We start from the raw sequence: 16,388 nt of genomic DNA, 5'->3' as shown, positions 1-16,388 counted from the left end.
TTCAAACTGCGCACAAAGGAACCGGTTCCCAAAATATGGAACCCGGGTTCCCTATCCCAACGTTAAAAAGAAATTCAAATTTGAACTGGGGAACCGGTTCCCAAAATCTGGAACTCGGTTCCTGACTCTTTTAGCGCAAATAAAAGTTGGCAGAAGTCTTGGGGAACCGGTTCCTCCAATTTGGAACCCGGTTCCTAAGAATGAAAAACTCAAAAAACTTTATGGAAAGGTTTGAAATGATTCTAGGATGTATGTAAGATTTATAGATGATGTATATATTTTTGAAAACACTTGTTATGCATTAATAGACTTGCTTTGCCATAAATCTTAATACCTTAGATCAACCAAGCTTGAAATCATTGAGAGAATCTTGAATCTTGATTCTTTTTAAAATACTTGATCCATTGCTTATTTGATCTTTTTGCTCATCCTTTATTGATGCATACTTATGATAGTTGTCTTCATCAAAACATAGTTTTGTAGAAGCTTGCCTTCACAGGAGTACCTAGGCTACAGGAGTACTCTTGATAGACTCACCTATGTGATTGTGGAACTAAGGCCGATTCCTATGGAATTTTGAGGCAGAATTCCTAGAGCCTTCACTAAACCGGGATATACGTGCAGGGCCATTAAAAGCACGGGCTATTAAGAATACACCTTAAGAAAAGGTTGTGTGTGGGTCTGATGTCTGAGATAGAGTTCAAGACAATTGTGTCACTCTTGTTGAATCGGAATCCTACTTGCTTCGCAAAGGTTTGAGTCGTAGACACCTCTGCTTATGCACAATCTTAGAAACGTCTGACGTTATTTCTGAAACACTTTTTTAAATTCAAGTGGGGTATTGTTGGAAAATTATGTGTATATTCCAATATAGGGAGATGAATTGAAAAAGTTCATTAAGTCAAGTCTCACATTGTATATTAGTTGCAAAAACTCCTTAGTCCCATATTGCTTATATTAGAAATCTTGGCTAGTTTACTTCATTATATAAGGAAGTCACTTGTTTCATTCAAAAACACACCAAAAACTTATTTTGAGTTTTTTCTTCCTCACTCTCATAACTCTGCGTCTTTTGAATTGTCGAAGCGCCAACTTCTTCCCCTTTCTTTCTACTCGTTGAATTTTCCGAGTACTTTCTTGAATTCTCCTTAGAGAATAATGTTAGTTTCTCCTCGTTTGAGTTGAGAAATTATCAAGTTTAACTTTTCTTGAATTCTCTTTTGAGAATTATTGAAAATTCTCTTGGTGTGAGAAATTACTACAACTGGTCGTTATACCAGATACTGAGGTGGTATTAATACCATATTTGAATGGTCTTAGAACCATCTGAGAGTGTATTTCTAGACCGATTATCTACCGTGTAAGTAGTAATCGTATAGTATAAAACTGGGCTGTTTTTTTTTTAGGCGTCGTGGGTATTAAGAGTTGTTTTGCATAATTTTGACAGTACCGTGAAACGTCTTAAAGAAAACGTAGCGATTCGCGACTCGACCCGATAATTTATTCGGTGGCAAACTTGTTAAAATCGTGATTCAACATACATCAATCGGCAATCAATTTCAATAAAAAAAAATTAGGAAATAATTACTACAAGAGAAATAATTGAATAAAATACAACAATTGAGTTCTTACACTAGACTTGCATTATTTCAAGACTATAGCCATACTAATAAAATAAAACGCCATGGTCTCTAGACATCGAAAAAGTTTGTTCATCTCCTAGACATCGATAAAAGTCCTTAAACAAGGGCCATGGACCATGGTCTTTTCAGTAGCTGCTGGCCAATTAATTTTTGAAACAGCAGACCAATCAAATTCTGAATGTGCATGTCAACTAAAATTTGAAAACGCCACCCATGCAAATGCTATCGGCCTTCATTTAATTGGATCCACATGCCAACAAACCAATCACATGCAATCCACCACATGCATTGCGTTTACCACCACTCCCTCCTCATTCCTCACCATCCAAGTTATCCCTATTAACCATATGTGTACACATTAACCAACCAACTAGAGATGTCAATTTGTATTAGTAGTTAGAAAATGGAATCTTCGTGGGAATTATTTTTTTTTGAAGTTTTACATTGAAATTTTTTTCATTTATCTAGATAAGATGGAGAGAAGAGTTCTTCCAATAATACTTGGAGATAAGCATCGGGGAATTACCCTCTCCCTCACAAAATTTCTAATCCCAATCATATTATTTAAATTTTATATTTTATATATTATATAGTTATATAATTTTACATATTTTAATTTTTAAAATAAAAAATTAACATATTAGAAAATAAATTTGTGGGTCATTTTATTATTTTAAATTAATATATTGGATGATAGTGGATTTTTTTTCTTATATATTATGAGATATTTTGATTATGAATTTTTGTATGATTATGCATAGTAGTAACATGTTTTGTTGAATATTTATTTTTTTATAGAAAAAATTATTAGCAACTACAAGTACTTTTGCAATTTCTTTATTGATGTAGGATATGTTTTTATTTAAAAAAAAAAGCAAAATATGTGTTGTTTTAGGGAAGAAATAACTAAATACTAGTGTCATAATTTTGATCGAAAAATATAGAAATTTTCTTAAAATTCAATCTTCGTCGATCTCTTTGGAGATGGGGGTGGGGGAATATTCTTCCGTGGAGGAGATTAGAGACGGGGGCGGGGGCGGGGAAGCATCTTATGTTCTCTGCCTCGTTGACATCCTTAAAACCAATCAATAACAGTATCACTTAGACTCATCCACTTATACAAATACCTTAGTCAAAATTGTTCCAATTCTTGCTATTATTCTTGTCTGGAATAAAGAATGGATGAGAGGTTGAAGACGATTAATATCAAAAGTCTTTATGTGGGGTGATTTTGATCTCTAATGATCATAGAGGGATACTGTTAGCTGAAGATTTTGACAGCTATAAACGAGGTATTCTAAGTTTCATACTTCGAAGGAGAAGATGGGAGAATGTTTGTGTAAGGCTATGTTAAGTTTCTTCATTGAGGGGGACTTTCTCTATGTCGAAATGACGCCCAAGTCGAAATATTTTCGAAGTCAAAGAGGTGAAAAAAACTTAGAATATTTTGATATGTGTTGAAGATGTGTTTCAATAGGTCACGTTGTTCGCTATTCAGAACTTCGAGCGGGAAGGTTTTGAATTTCAAAATGAGTCATTTTATCTGGAAGGACGCGTGGAAGTCTCAGAGAATCGAAGCGCGTGCAAAAGGGTAACGTGGCAATTCATTAGAGAAAGACCGTTAGGGTCAAATTAGTATTAATATGGATCTTAATGTTAGGATTCGGGGTGTTTGAGTACAAGCGTAGAGAAACGTGTTTTTGTTGAGAATATGTAAAAGAAACACTGTCATTATCTTTTAACGTTGTTTTTAATTTATGAATACAAGTTTATTGCCTACTTTTCGATTCCTTTTACTCTTCAGCCAAAGTCTTTACGTTTAGAGTCATTTCATGCGTTTTTATGCATTTCCTTTAGGTTTTTAGTCTAAACCTTTAAATTCCAGTCACTTAGAATTTATAGTCGAAGTTATGTTTATTTACATTGTCGAATAGTCATAACATTCGGAAAGTCTTATCAATTTCATAGAAACAAAATAACACTAGATCATGAAAGCAACTATAAAAGATAATTGAATTTAGACACATGTCCTAGGATCAATCTAGTCGATCCTGTAAGTTACCAAAATATTCGATTTGGAGGACTAGCGATTGTTTTACCACAAATCATGGTGAACAAATTGGCACGCCCAGTTGGACGATGTCGAAGTTCAAACTATCTTTCTCTTGTGTGAATGTTTATTTCTTGTTGGTAGTTGCATGAACCTTAGAAGTGGTAAAATAGCTAATAGTAATCAGGCAATACCAAAGAGAAAATACACGAGGAAAATGGTTAACACATCTAGCCATAGTGGGGAACAAAACCCTCCCCAAAGGGCAGGCACAGTCGTTTCAAGTTCGACTGGGACATCTACTGCAATCCACAGTTCACAGGCCATACCTTCATCGACAAGATCCATGGTCGTAAGTAGTTAGATAAATATGGAGATAAGAGGTCCAAGATCGGGAATGCAACAACTTTTGAAGCTTTTGGATGATAACCTCTATGTTTCTAGGTACGAAATTTGTAAGGATAAAGTCATTGTTCGTGACATATTTTGGACTCATCCCAAAAGGATCAAGTTGTTCAACATATTTCCCACTGTCCTCATAATTGACTCAACGTATAAAACCAAAAATTATAGGTTTCTGCTTCTGGAAATTGTTGGTGTTACATCAACGGAGAAGGCTTTTTCAGTGGGATTTGCATGTTTGGAATCCAAAAAAAGGTCAACATTAAATTAGCCTTAGAAATGTGTTAGAATTTGTTGAATAATCAAGAAAACATGCCAAATGTAATTGTCACTGATCGATATGTCACACTGATGAATTTGGTTACAAAGGTGTTTCTTACTTCCTACATATTACTTTGTCGATATCACATAACAAAAAAAATGTGAGAAGTTGGCTCAAAAGTAGGCACAAAAAAATCAAGGGTGAAGAAGCAAAAATGATCAAACCTTGTGTGGTGTTGGAAAATATAATGGATGCATGAATTGGTATATTAAATTCATCCACGAAAGACTTGTATGCTGCCTCTATAATGCATTTTAAGGAGTGAGTGTGTGTGTGTGTGTGCGCGTGTGTGTGCGTCAAATATTTAGATTTCCTGAAATACGTTGAGAGTACTATTTTGAACTAAGTGAAGGAGAAGATTGTTTGTGCTTATACCGATCAAGTTAGACACCTCGACAATACAACAACTAACAAAGTCGAATCTGCACATTTGGCACGGAAGAAATGGTTAGGTGATAATAAGGGCGATTTTTGTAGAGAGTAGGACGCAGTGAACCAAATGCTCCAAAACCAACATAATGGAATACATTTAGGAAGACTTACAATCTTCCATGTGCTTTTCCCATTTCAAAAAAGATGAATCTTGATGCTCCGATATGCATGGAAGAAATCTGTAGTCACTAGAAAAGGCTATGATTTGATGATGATGATGGTGTGATGAAATATGGTAAAGCAGGTATAACTATCATGGCCGAGTGGGAAATAATCCAAGATAAATTTTCTAAAGCATATGACACCATGAAATTGCATATTAAAGAGAAGCAGGGGAAGATTGTCTATCTAGAAACCATATATTTGAAACCTCTTTCAAAATCGATTAAAACCAAAAAAGATCAAACAAAACTGACACAAGATGACAATTCAACAAAACTGCCTCCTTCAAACTTGAACATGTTTTTTCACTTTTCCCATATTCTCTAACTCTGAAATCTCAAAAAATTGTCTACAAGGGTTCTCACATTAGAAAACTACCTCCTTCACCACTGATGTCAAAAATAATCTTCATTGAAGAAATACAACTTTTTATGCACAAACACATTGACGGATTGTAAATGTTAAGGATGATGGTAATTGCTATTATCATACCGTATCTGACTTGCTTGGTAAAGGAGAAGAGAATCATTTTTTATCCGCCGACAACTTTTAAAAGACTTGACGATGCATAAGAAATTCTACACATCAGTATACGGGGAAAGAGTATTTTGATGCAATTCACGATGCTATTATTCCTTGTGTTAGCGATCCCGTATCATAGTCAAAATGCACGCGCTTCCCTAAAATGGGTCATCTTATAGCAAATGCATATAATATGATGTATATCTATCTGACAAAACTAGTTTCTCAGAGACATTTTTTTCATTTCGGAGTGGCCCACCTCAAGATTCATCTGAACGCATCATGTATATTGGGTGACTTTCAAAATATCTCCAGTTTGTTGAGGTTTATTGAAACTTGGGTGCCCTATACCAAGGACATCATTGGAGTGGACAACACATCCCACCAAAGAGGCGGAAACTTGGCCGAATCATTTTTTTAAAAGGATGGAAGAGTTCACCAAATTGAGTGAGCTTAAAAGATAATCAAATAAGGAAAAGTCGATGGAGGAACCGATAGTAGATTTATGCGGTAATGCATCTTTTGATGCATTTTTTATTAAAATTGATACACTTTTTTTGAATGCATTATCGTCAACGATGTAATCTTAATACAATTTAATACATAAAATATTATATATTCAACAATGATGGTGTAAATGTCGACTGTTTCTATTACAAATTTTATGGTTTACATCTTCTATTTAATTTTACACAATTTCTGGTTCAGGGCTGATTCTGAATATTCCTATCCGGATACACCCCATACTAAATAAAAAAACACAACATGACACTTTACAGATGTGCATATTCGCAAACATTCTAATTTTATATAAAAAAGGTGTATCCGGATATACATCTCCGAAAAGTGTCATGATGATAGGATAAGGTTTTAAAGTGATATAAAACTTGTAGAAATAGGCCCAAATACAAAATAATATTAGCCCATAGCACATTTTCCTCTTGGACCCATCAAACCGTGTTGTTTGTTGACCCGCAAACCTGAAAAACCAGTGTACCAGGAATTCAAAGCTCAACAACCCTCAACAAAATATCTTTTTGCCGGCTCTTCATCTTCCCAGCATCCTTGAACTCCATTCACAATCACAAACATGCCAACCCTCACCAATTTCTACACCATCCAAGATGCCTCCCGCCACAAAACCGAAGACGACTGCTGGATCATTATCGATGGAAAGGTACTAACTTTTTCACCAATCTCTCAATTTCCCCTTATGGCCTTTCCCAATTGCTTTCTGCACTGGAGTTCTTTGTTTTCAACTATAGATAAATTTTTGGTATTTATCTGGTAGGTTTCTTAGGGCACAACCATTATAACTGAGAATCTTTTCCTACTTTATATGAAAACCAAATTCAGCCATGAAGCTTGTAGCTGTTAAGATTTTAGGTCACGTGATAAAAATTTAGTGACCTAAGAATGGCTTAAAATTGCTATAGCTTATCAACTGTAGCTCTTGAGTGTTCTTTTTTATCAGAGTAATCAATAGCGGTGCTATCTCGCCATAGCAGAGCCGATCTCGGCCTCTATGGGAAGAGCCTTAGCGGTGCAGAACACCATTGCGGCTGCTATAGGGTAAATACTGGGTAGCGGGGGCGGAGCATTTCCCATCCTGGAGTGCTTTTTTGTCCAGCTATCCTAAATTACCCCATAAATATAAAACCTTTTAAGGGTAATTTTGGGTTTTCAATCAAATTTGAGTTGAGACTCAACCCTAATCTTCTTTCGTCGACTTTTTTTTCACTTCAGCCGTTCCAAAGAAAAATCACAAGTTCCTCCCGCAATAGTGTATAGTAGAATAATAGCACTTTGTTCAGGGTCGTTATTTAACAACTCAACCATGTAGATTGAGTCTTTTTCCTCGTGAAACATGTTTTCTACAAATGAAATGTGCTCAAGAGCTATTGCGTTGGGCCGTTTTTCCTGCCATTAGACTTGATAACTCTCGAGTAAACTCATAATGTTTTCTGTTTAAACACAAACATACATGAATACGTCTGAGTTAACTTGTATGTTTCTGTTTGATAATTTCTGCTAATATAGTATTTGCTATACGCTGGTTTGCTGATTCCATAGTTGTCTTCTAAGTCTATCGACTCCGTTATGCCTTTTATGCCACTCACTTCCATTTGCTTCTCTATTTGTTACATTGTTTTTTATTTCATTTGTCGATGCAGGTATACGACGTGACACAATATTTGGAAGATCATCCCGGTGGAGATGATGTAATCCTCGCTGCGACCGGTAGTACATACTAATGCTTCCTTTATTTTCGTCACACTAATATGAATTGCTTAACTAAACATGAAAAACTTCATCCAATATCAGAAGTCACAATCTTATTAGACGTTTCTGTTTTGACTTTTATGAAGGGAGAGACGCAACTGATGATTTTGAAGATGCTGGCCACAGCAAAACTGCAAGAGAACTCATGGAGAAATATTACATTGGTGAATTTGATACTTCGTCTACGGTTTCAACCAAGAAAGGTTATTATGAAAAGTTCACGACGCAGCTGAAGAATACGCCGTATTTGGGTTTTTCCGTAGCTGTAGTAGTTGGCATCTCTGTGGTGGTTGGTTTCTTATACTTGCGGAAGAAGTAATTGTTGGTTTCTGATATTCATTCTTTTTGCAGTTGTTGCTGCTGAAAATGAAGCATTGCAACAAATTTTGTATTACTTGAAAGCATAGAAAACATTTTTAAAAAACTGGCTTATTTCAAAAACAATAATAAGAGCAACAATTGATTGAAGTATAATGTTGCATTGTAGGGTCGAAGAAGCGTAAACAGATATCGATAGTTCTTTTTCTTTGTCTCTGTTATTGTACTTTAATACATTTATGTCTTAACTTTGATGAGATTAAGGTTTATAAGATGAAGAGGAATTTAGGTGTAGCTTCTGTACTAGTGATTATAAGGGGTTTATATTTGAATTGGTTTTGGAGATGAGAATTTGGGAAGCTATGATTCTTTGGTAAGGTTATTGTTAGAGGTAATTTTATTGTTGAGAATTTCATTGGTAACGTGTTTATTGGATAGGTCTCGCATATTGATCTATAAATCTTAAGTGATAGGAATAGTGGGAAAATAAGACCTACTTTTTCTATGAAGATTTTTTTTATATGAACAAAATGATGAAGATGAAAGATAACCATGATTTGAAGATGAAGATATTGATTACTTGTGTGTAGGTTGAGTGTTTTTTCCATCGGTTGAAGACGCATTTGAAGATGAAAATGAATGAGTTGGAAATAAAAATCAATCTTGTAATTATGAATGAGTTGTTTTATCATTTTTAAAATTAATTTAAAATATAATTTGTTGTGCCACTATTTAAATTAATTTTTAAAATCAATCTTGTAATTTAAAATTAATTTGTTGACATCAGGTGTAAGTTTAAAAGACTAACACCAAATCTTAACCGTTAAAAGACTTACATCAAACAATTATATTAAATAAAAAATAAAAAATAAGGATGACATATTCTTTCTTTTAAAAAATAAACTATTTATAGACCGTTTAATCAAATGTTATTAACGGTTGAGATTTGGTGTAAGTCTTTTAGACTTACACCTCGTGTCAACGGATCATGCCTCGTATATGAATATGATCAAATGACACCAAGGTGTCAAAATTTAATTTGACATCAAATCTCAACCGTTAATAGTACTCGATCAAAGAGTCATATAAATAGTCTATTTTTAGGAAAAAAAATAGACTATATATTTTTTATTATTTTATTTTATTTAATATGACCGTTTGACTAATTCTTTTAACGGTTGAGATTTGGTGTTAAATAATTCATTCCATAACGGAAATGAGAGTATTATCTTCAAAAACAACTACATTTTTTTAAAACTAATTTTTAAAATTTATATTAACATAAAATATTTAAAAATAAATTTAAAAAGTCAAAAGTTTATAATAGAATGAGATAAAATATAATAGAATTATTATCATGTTTACCAAATAGTGCTAGTTTTAATAATAATGATGAAACAATTTTAAAATCAGAAATCTATTAACTTATAGCATAAAAAATTTTTGAAATGGAGATTTTTTAAAACAAATCCAGGCAAAACTACTTCAATGCCATGCTTAAAGAAGGTGAGATAATAAACCATTAAAATCATAAGTTGGTCCATATAAAAATAAAAATATGAAATCTAAATAAATAGTACAATAATATACATTATTCAAAAAAATTATTCAAAATATATCCTATTATTTTTATAATCAATAGTAAATAAATAAAAGAAATAAAGATTTATAGAGTGGGTTATGGTATGTGTCAGATCCGTTCTTATAGATATTATGGCCAACTAACTAACATTCTTCAGGTTCAAAGGGGATTAAGACAAGGAGATCCCATCTCCCCTCTTCTTTTTGTCCTAATCATGGAATATTTGCATATAGAAGCTTGAAGAAACTCAAAGCGATAGCTGATTATAACTTCCACCCTAGGTGTGAAAAACTCCTAATCACTTATATATCCTTTGCTGATGATTTGATGTTATTTACCAGGGGAGATGTGATTTCTGTGAAAATCATGATGGAGGAATTTAGGAAGTTTTCTGCCAGACATACTCTGATAAGAAAGTTCTGAAATAACAAAAAAGCTTCAAATGTGATCATCAACTGAAGTTCTGAGACCAATCTTAACGTACAAGATTTTCTGAAAGTATGAAGATCCAACATCTCATTAACAATTATTAATACAGAATCAAGAAAGTAACGACTGAAACATAGTGACTGAAACACCATATATATATTTTTGGAAAGGATATTAAACCTCAAATCATCAACCTTCCAAAACAAGCATATATGTCTCCAACAGATCTCTAAATCTAATTTCTATATAAAGGGGACTATGAAGATGATTCAAGTACAATTCTCACGTACACGAAATCGAGAGCGCTCAAAATTGTTTCTTACATTATTTTATCTCTTAAACTATTTGTGCTATAATTTTTTATAAACATCACAGTTGTGATATAGCTTTTTAGAAGCATTTGTAAACATGTTGAATATTTGTTTTTAGAGTTGTAATTTCTTGAGAAACCAAGTGGTGGTTTGATCTCAAGAAGACGTTGACGGTTGTCTTTGTGATTTGTAATCAAGATTTGATTAGTGGATGAAGACCTCGATTGAGAGAGGCGAAATCACCTTGATAGGGTGGACTGAAGTAGCTTTGATTTCAAGCGAACCACTATAACCAACGTGTTATATTGTTTTAGTTTTTGAAAACCCCAATTCAAACCACCTTTCTTGTGTTTTTCTATCCTTCAACATTTCTTGAAGAATTTGTAAAGGTTTTTATTGTTGCGGTAAAGCAGCAAGCAAATGTTAGTATGAATGTATTTCGGGTTTTATCGTATCCATATGGATTAGTGCGATATCAATGTCGTTCAATAGTCTTCACATTTCTAAGCTTGGTTTGAATGTTTTAAAAGCGTAAGATGTGAAAGGTAACATGAACAAGTAAATAATGCATTCTTTAAAGAGTAGAGAACTCGTCGGGAGTGAATTTCATCTACCTATCAAATACTTAAATCTGTCGATCAATTGTACGCAACCTAAAACAATCGTCAATATCATCATGTATCCTTCACATTAGTGGTCATGTCTGAAGCACCGACGAGAGTTCTAATGTATTGTCTCATCGCTGATGTCTCACGCAACTGTGAATATTAGATCTAAATTTATTTCTAGAATTTAGAACCTGATAGATGTTCATCCTAAATTCAAATCTGAAGAGTATATGTCTATAGAAACTCAAATCCAAACATAAAGCAAGTAAACAAGGATAACATCGATATGACTTTGTAAATTAGATCTTATACAACACCATGATCAATATATAAACATAAAATCAAAGTAAAGTAAACTTACAAACAAACCTCAACAATAAAGAATACAAAGAGAAGAAGGAAGATGAATCGACAACTCTCGTGGTGTCAAGACGATTGATTCAAATCCAACTCTGAATCATCTAGATGCAACATCTATTATTATGTTCTAAGCCTCTCTACTCAATGAATGGTGATCACACCTCTATCAAAATGGTGGATCCCTAAAAAAATGTTTATGCTCTATTTAGAGAGTTTCTACTTAGACAAATTCGGCTGGCACCCAAAGTATTCGTCTGGCGAAATGTCACTTTACAACTAAAATGCCAACGTAAAAACAGTCAAATTCGCTCGGTGACCAAAATTTTGCATGGCGCTTAAATCGCTCCAGATTCTCCTGGCGATCTCCTGACGCTTAAAACGCCCCGGATTCGCCTGGCAGAATTGGCAGGATTCGCCCGGCAACCATAATTTTTCATGGCGGATTTGACATGAAAAAAACTTATTGCTTCATTGCTTTGTGTATTCTCTTCCATTGCTCATGTCTTCTTCTTTTAGGCTTGATCCACCACTTTTTTGCATAATAGCACACAAATCAAAGATTTTACTCCTAAATACTAAAAACGATAAATTCTAATAAAACTTGGGGAAAATGATAATCGAAAACACAAAATGGAGCTGAAAAGTGCCACGTTTTCTAGCAGAAATTTACACATATTTGACACTTACTCCCTCCATTCCTATTTATAAGCAAATTTTGACTTTTTTCATTCATTGAATAAATGATGTATTTGGACTATATGTAGGTTATATACATCAATTATTTAATGAATCTAAAAAATTAAAATTTTCTTATAAATAGGAATGAAGGGAGTATCAATTTTTAGGAGGCTTGCAAAATTGTGGTTTTGTGACTGGTGACAAATTTTAGTGAAAAGAATGAGGTTCTCCTCTCCAGATTGACCTTGGTAGTGTTGTATGGAAGTCTATAGACAAGGTAAACATTTTTCTTAATCTTCAGACTGCTTATCGCTCAAGAAATCAGTGGGATCATCAAGGTTGGTTGCCACATACGAAGACTTGAAACAGACTGGTGAAGCTAAAAGATTTAAGAAGTGAGAATCAAATAACGATTTCACAGAGAGTTAAATATCAAGGTTGTTTAAAAGTCAAGATCCAAATAAGAGATTTATTTTCTCAACATTATTGTGGATACTGTGATTGTTTGAACTCGTGTAATATTTGTCAAAACATAGTAGAAGAAAATTTTTCAATGGGAAACCATTGGGGAGTGGAGTAGGCTCCTGCGAGGACGATAGAGTCAATCCACTATACATCCTAGTGTACTCTCTCTCCCCCCTCTCTCACTCTCTTGCATTTTAATTTTCATAGGTTATTGCATGTTTAGGTAATCGTTTCTTAGTGTAATTTTTTGATAATTCCTGTTGGTAGCGATTTATTACATAAGTTTAGGTTTTGTTAGAATCATAACCTATTTGTGTTTTAGGGTCTGTTTGGTTCAAATGAAGGGGAGGGGAGGGGGGAGATTTTAATCGAGGGAAGGGGAGGGGAGGAATTTTTACTAATTATATGTATGTTTGGTTCAAATGAGAGGAGGGGAGGGGAAGAATTTTGGTTAAAAATATGTTTGGTTCATGAGGGGATGAGAGATGTTTTATTAATAATTTACATTTTTATCCTTATGATTTTATATAGCAGATATGGTATTTAAAGGTGAAAATTTGATATATAATTTTTTGTAAATAATATTTATAATATTGAGTGATTAAAAATTTATAATTTAGCACATATTTAAAAAAATTGAGTACACTTGATACTCATTATAACTCTCGACACAAAATTATCTATGTGTTGATAACAACTTTTGAATACATAAAATAACATAATATATATATATATATATATATATATATATAACAAAATTAGGAAAAAATTAATATAAATAAATATAAAAATAAAATAATAATAAAAAATTAAAAATTGTAATGATTATAATTTTATAAAACCTGAGCTGTAATTTCTCTGGCGATTTCCGGCGATAAGTGATTTCCGGCGCAATTGTAGCTTCGACTCCGGTGGTCCTAAATTAGGGTTCGGTCGTCTCTCTGATTTTGGTTTAAACTCCTGATCTTAGGGTCAGGGACCTTGTTGGGGAGCGATTGCAACCTATGGTTTAGGGTTCAAGGGGTAATTGCTATGGGGAAGGGACGTGGTCGACCTAAGAAGATTCCGGTGGCTGCGACACCTCCAGCGGCGCAGAGGGGTTCCACACCACAATCAAGTTTACGAGGTTCATTACTGGATAAGCTAACGGACACACTTGGGACAACTGGAGAATCAAACTCACCGAAAGCGGCGAAACTTCCACCGATTATAGAGGTGCAACAGATTGAAACAGAAAAGACTGCTAAGGATACAACTTGGGTGGATGTTATCAAGGGTAACAGACTCCCAACTAACGGAATTGGACTAGATTACACGCCACCAATGGTTGTTAATGGTGACATTGAAGTGGTGATAGAGGCTGAAGATGTAGCTTCAGAAACGATCTATTGGGAAAATGCACTCATTATGTATGTTCTTGGAGGAAATCTCACTATGAATGGAGTTAAGAACTTTATGATGAGGGTGTGGAATTTTGCAGCTCTCCCTGAACTCTACTATAATGAAGAGGGATTCTTTATTATACGATTCCAATCAAAAGAGGACAAAGAGTCTGTACTGAAAAGGGGTCCTTACTCAATTTTTCGCCAACCTATGTTCCTTCATGAATGGAGTCCTAACTTCTCTCTGAGTGAAGATGCCATTAGGTTAGTGCCTATTTGGGTCATGTTGCCACAACTTCCGCTTACGTTCTGGGGTGAAAAAAGTATCGGGAAGATAGGTAGTGCCTTAGGGACGCCTTTGATGGCTGATGAATGTACAACAAAGAAGCTGCGTATTTCGTATGCTCGATTACTAGTGGAGATAGACATCACTGTTCCATTGAAGGATTCTATAATCATCAAGGGACCGGATGGTGTGAGGTTCACTCAACAGGTACACTATGAATGGCAACCTGTATACTGCATGAAATGTAGTAAATTGGGTCATGATTGTGAGAAACAGAAAAAGCCTAATGTGCAGGGGAAGAAGATTTGGGCACCGAAACCTCCGCAACAAAAGACTAATAATAACCCAGAGACTACGGGTGTTCAGCAGGATCCTATTGTGGTTGCAGTGGAAAGCCCTTGGACAGTAGTTGGAGCTTCTAGGCATAGAGGCAAAAGCATTGTGGAGGATGAGTCTAAGGGACCCAATGTGGAAATTATTGGTACAAGTAAGAATGGATTTGAAGTCCTAGGACAGGATACTCACCTAATGGGTGATCCATGTTAGTGGTGTGGAACATTAGGGGCTTGAATAAAGTTTCGAGGCACACTGAGATTAAAGCCCATCTCAGATTCTTAAATGTGCCTTGGATTGCTTTATTAGAAACTCGGGTTAAACAGAATAAGGCTGACAAGATTCGGAAATTGTTTGGTAATTCCTGGTCTTGGATGGATAATTACAGGGACCATCCTAATGGGAGAATATGGATTCTTTGGAAACATGATGAGATTAAATTCAACTTGCTAGACACTTCTGAGCAGCATATCCATGGTGAGCTTTGTAACATGTTCTGGGCAGAGGATTAGCTGGATTAGTGTAGTCTATGCTCATAACCATCTCATTCAAAGGAGGCGACTTTGGAATGATATTGAGAAGCTGGCTGGTATGATTACTGGGCCATGGGCAGTAATAGGTGACTATAACAATGTCATAAATTTCACTGATAGGATCGGTGGCACCCCGGTTCACCAAACTGAAGTTGCAGACTTGGAATTGATGATGAAAAATACGCAACTGTCTGAGCACGATACGAGGGGTCATTACTACACGTGGTCAAATCATCATATCAATGGCCTTATTTACTCGAGAATTGACCATGTTTTATGTAATATGGATTGGTTTGTTGGATTCCCGGACAGTATCGTGGATGTGTTAAATAGTCACGTTTCGGATCACTCGCCGCTACTTATAAACATCAAAGGAGCACCTACGGTGAAACTGAGACAGCAACCGAGATTTAAATTTCTGAACAGTGTGGTGAAGCATAAAGACTATACGCAGACGGTTATGAATAGCTGGAACCCGAGTGTTGCTGGTAAACCAATGTATGCTGTGTGGAGAAAATTGAAGAGGCTGCAGCCCCTGTTAAGAGGATTGACTAGGAATATGACAGCTGATATTCAAAAGTTGAAAAGATATAGAACTCAACTGGACATTGCACAAAGTCAACTAGCAGGTGACCTTTTTAATACTGAGCTAGCTGCCGAGGTTAAGGATCTCACAGATAAACTCCTTGTGGCTACTGAGGAAGAGGAAAAAAGCTTGAGACAAAGAGCCAAAATCGATTGGTTAAAGTTGGGTGATAGTAACAACGCTTACTTCCACGCCATTATTCGGGGTAAGCATAAACAAACCAGTCTCCATAATCTTGAGGACTCTTGTGGGAAGAAGCTTACTGATATGGCTGAGATCGAGACTGAGATTCTCCAATTTTATAGAAGCATCGTTGGAACAAAAAGAGATATTATTAGACATGTGGATGTGGATGCTATGCGGAAAGGACCTCAGCTTAGTGAGACACATAAACAAAGTTTGATCCTTCCTGTAACAGAGGCGGAAATATGGAGAGCTGTGAAAAATATTGGGGAAAATAAGGCTCCGGGCATGGACGGATACACCTCCAAATTTTTCAAAAGCACCTGGAGTGTGATTAAAAAAGATGTTGTTGCCGCTGTCCAAGATTTTTTTGCTCAGAACCGGCTGTTTTCTGCTGTAAATTGTGCAGTGGTTACTCTTATTCCGAAGTCGCCTAACGCCAAGATGGTAAAAGACATGAGGCCCATTGCTTGCTGCAGCACTTTGTACAAAATTATTTCTAAGATTTTGACAACAAG

At 35.1% G+C, this 16,388-nt stretch overlaps 2 protein-coding genes across 2 annotated transcripts; both read left to right on the top strand.

The window, feature by feature from the left end:
- The first annotated feature begins 6,470 nt into the window (after window positions 1-6,470).
- LOC131646568 (cytochrome b5) lies at window positions 6,471-8,284 on the top strand. Its single transcript, XM_058916578.1, has 3 exons — window positions 6,471-6,710; window positions 7,708-7,774; window positions 7,903-8,284. Exons 1-3 carry the CDS (start codon window positions 6,624-6,626, stop codon window positions 8,133-8,135), a joined length of 387 nt encoding a protein of 128 aa, XP_058772561.1. The 5' UTR covers window positions 6,471-6,623; the 3' UTR covers window positions 8,136-8,284.
- A 5,315-nt stretch (window positions 8,285-13,599) lies between these two features.
- Window positions 13,600-14,781, top strand: LOC131649739 (uncharacterized). The gene has a single exon (XM_058919497.1). It carries the CDS (start codon window positions 13,600-13,602, stop codon window positions 14,779-14,781), a length of 1,182 nt encoding a protein of 393 aa, XP_058775480.1.
- Window positions 14,782-16,388: the final 1,607 nt, after the last annotated feature.

This window comes from Vicia villosa, linkage group LG2 (assembly GCF_029867415.1).
Source record: "Vicia villosa cultivar HV-30 ecotype Madison, WI linkage group LG2, Vvil1.0, whole genome shotgun sequence".
Lineage (NCBI taxonomy): Eukaryota > Viridiplantae > Streptophyta > Magnoliopsida > Fabales > Fabaceae > Vicia > Vicia villosa.
Note: the sequence above shows the minus strand (reverse complement) of the source record. Positions and strands in the feature narration are given on the sequence as shown.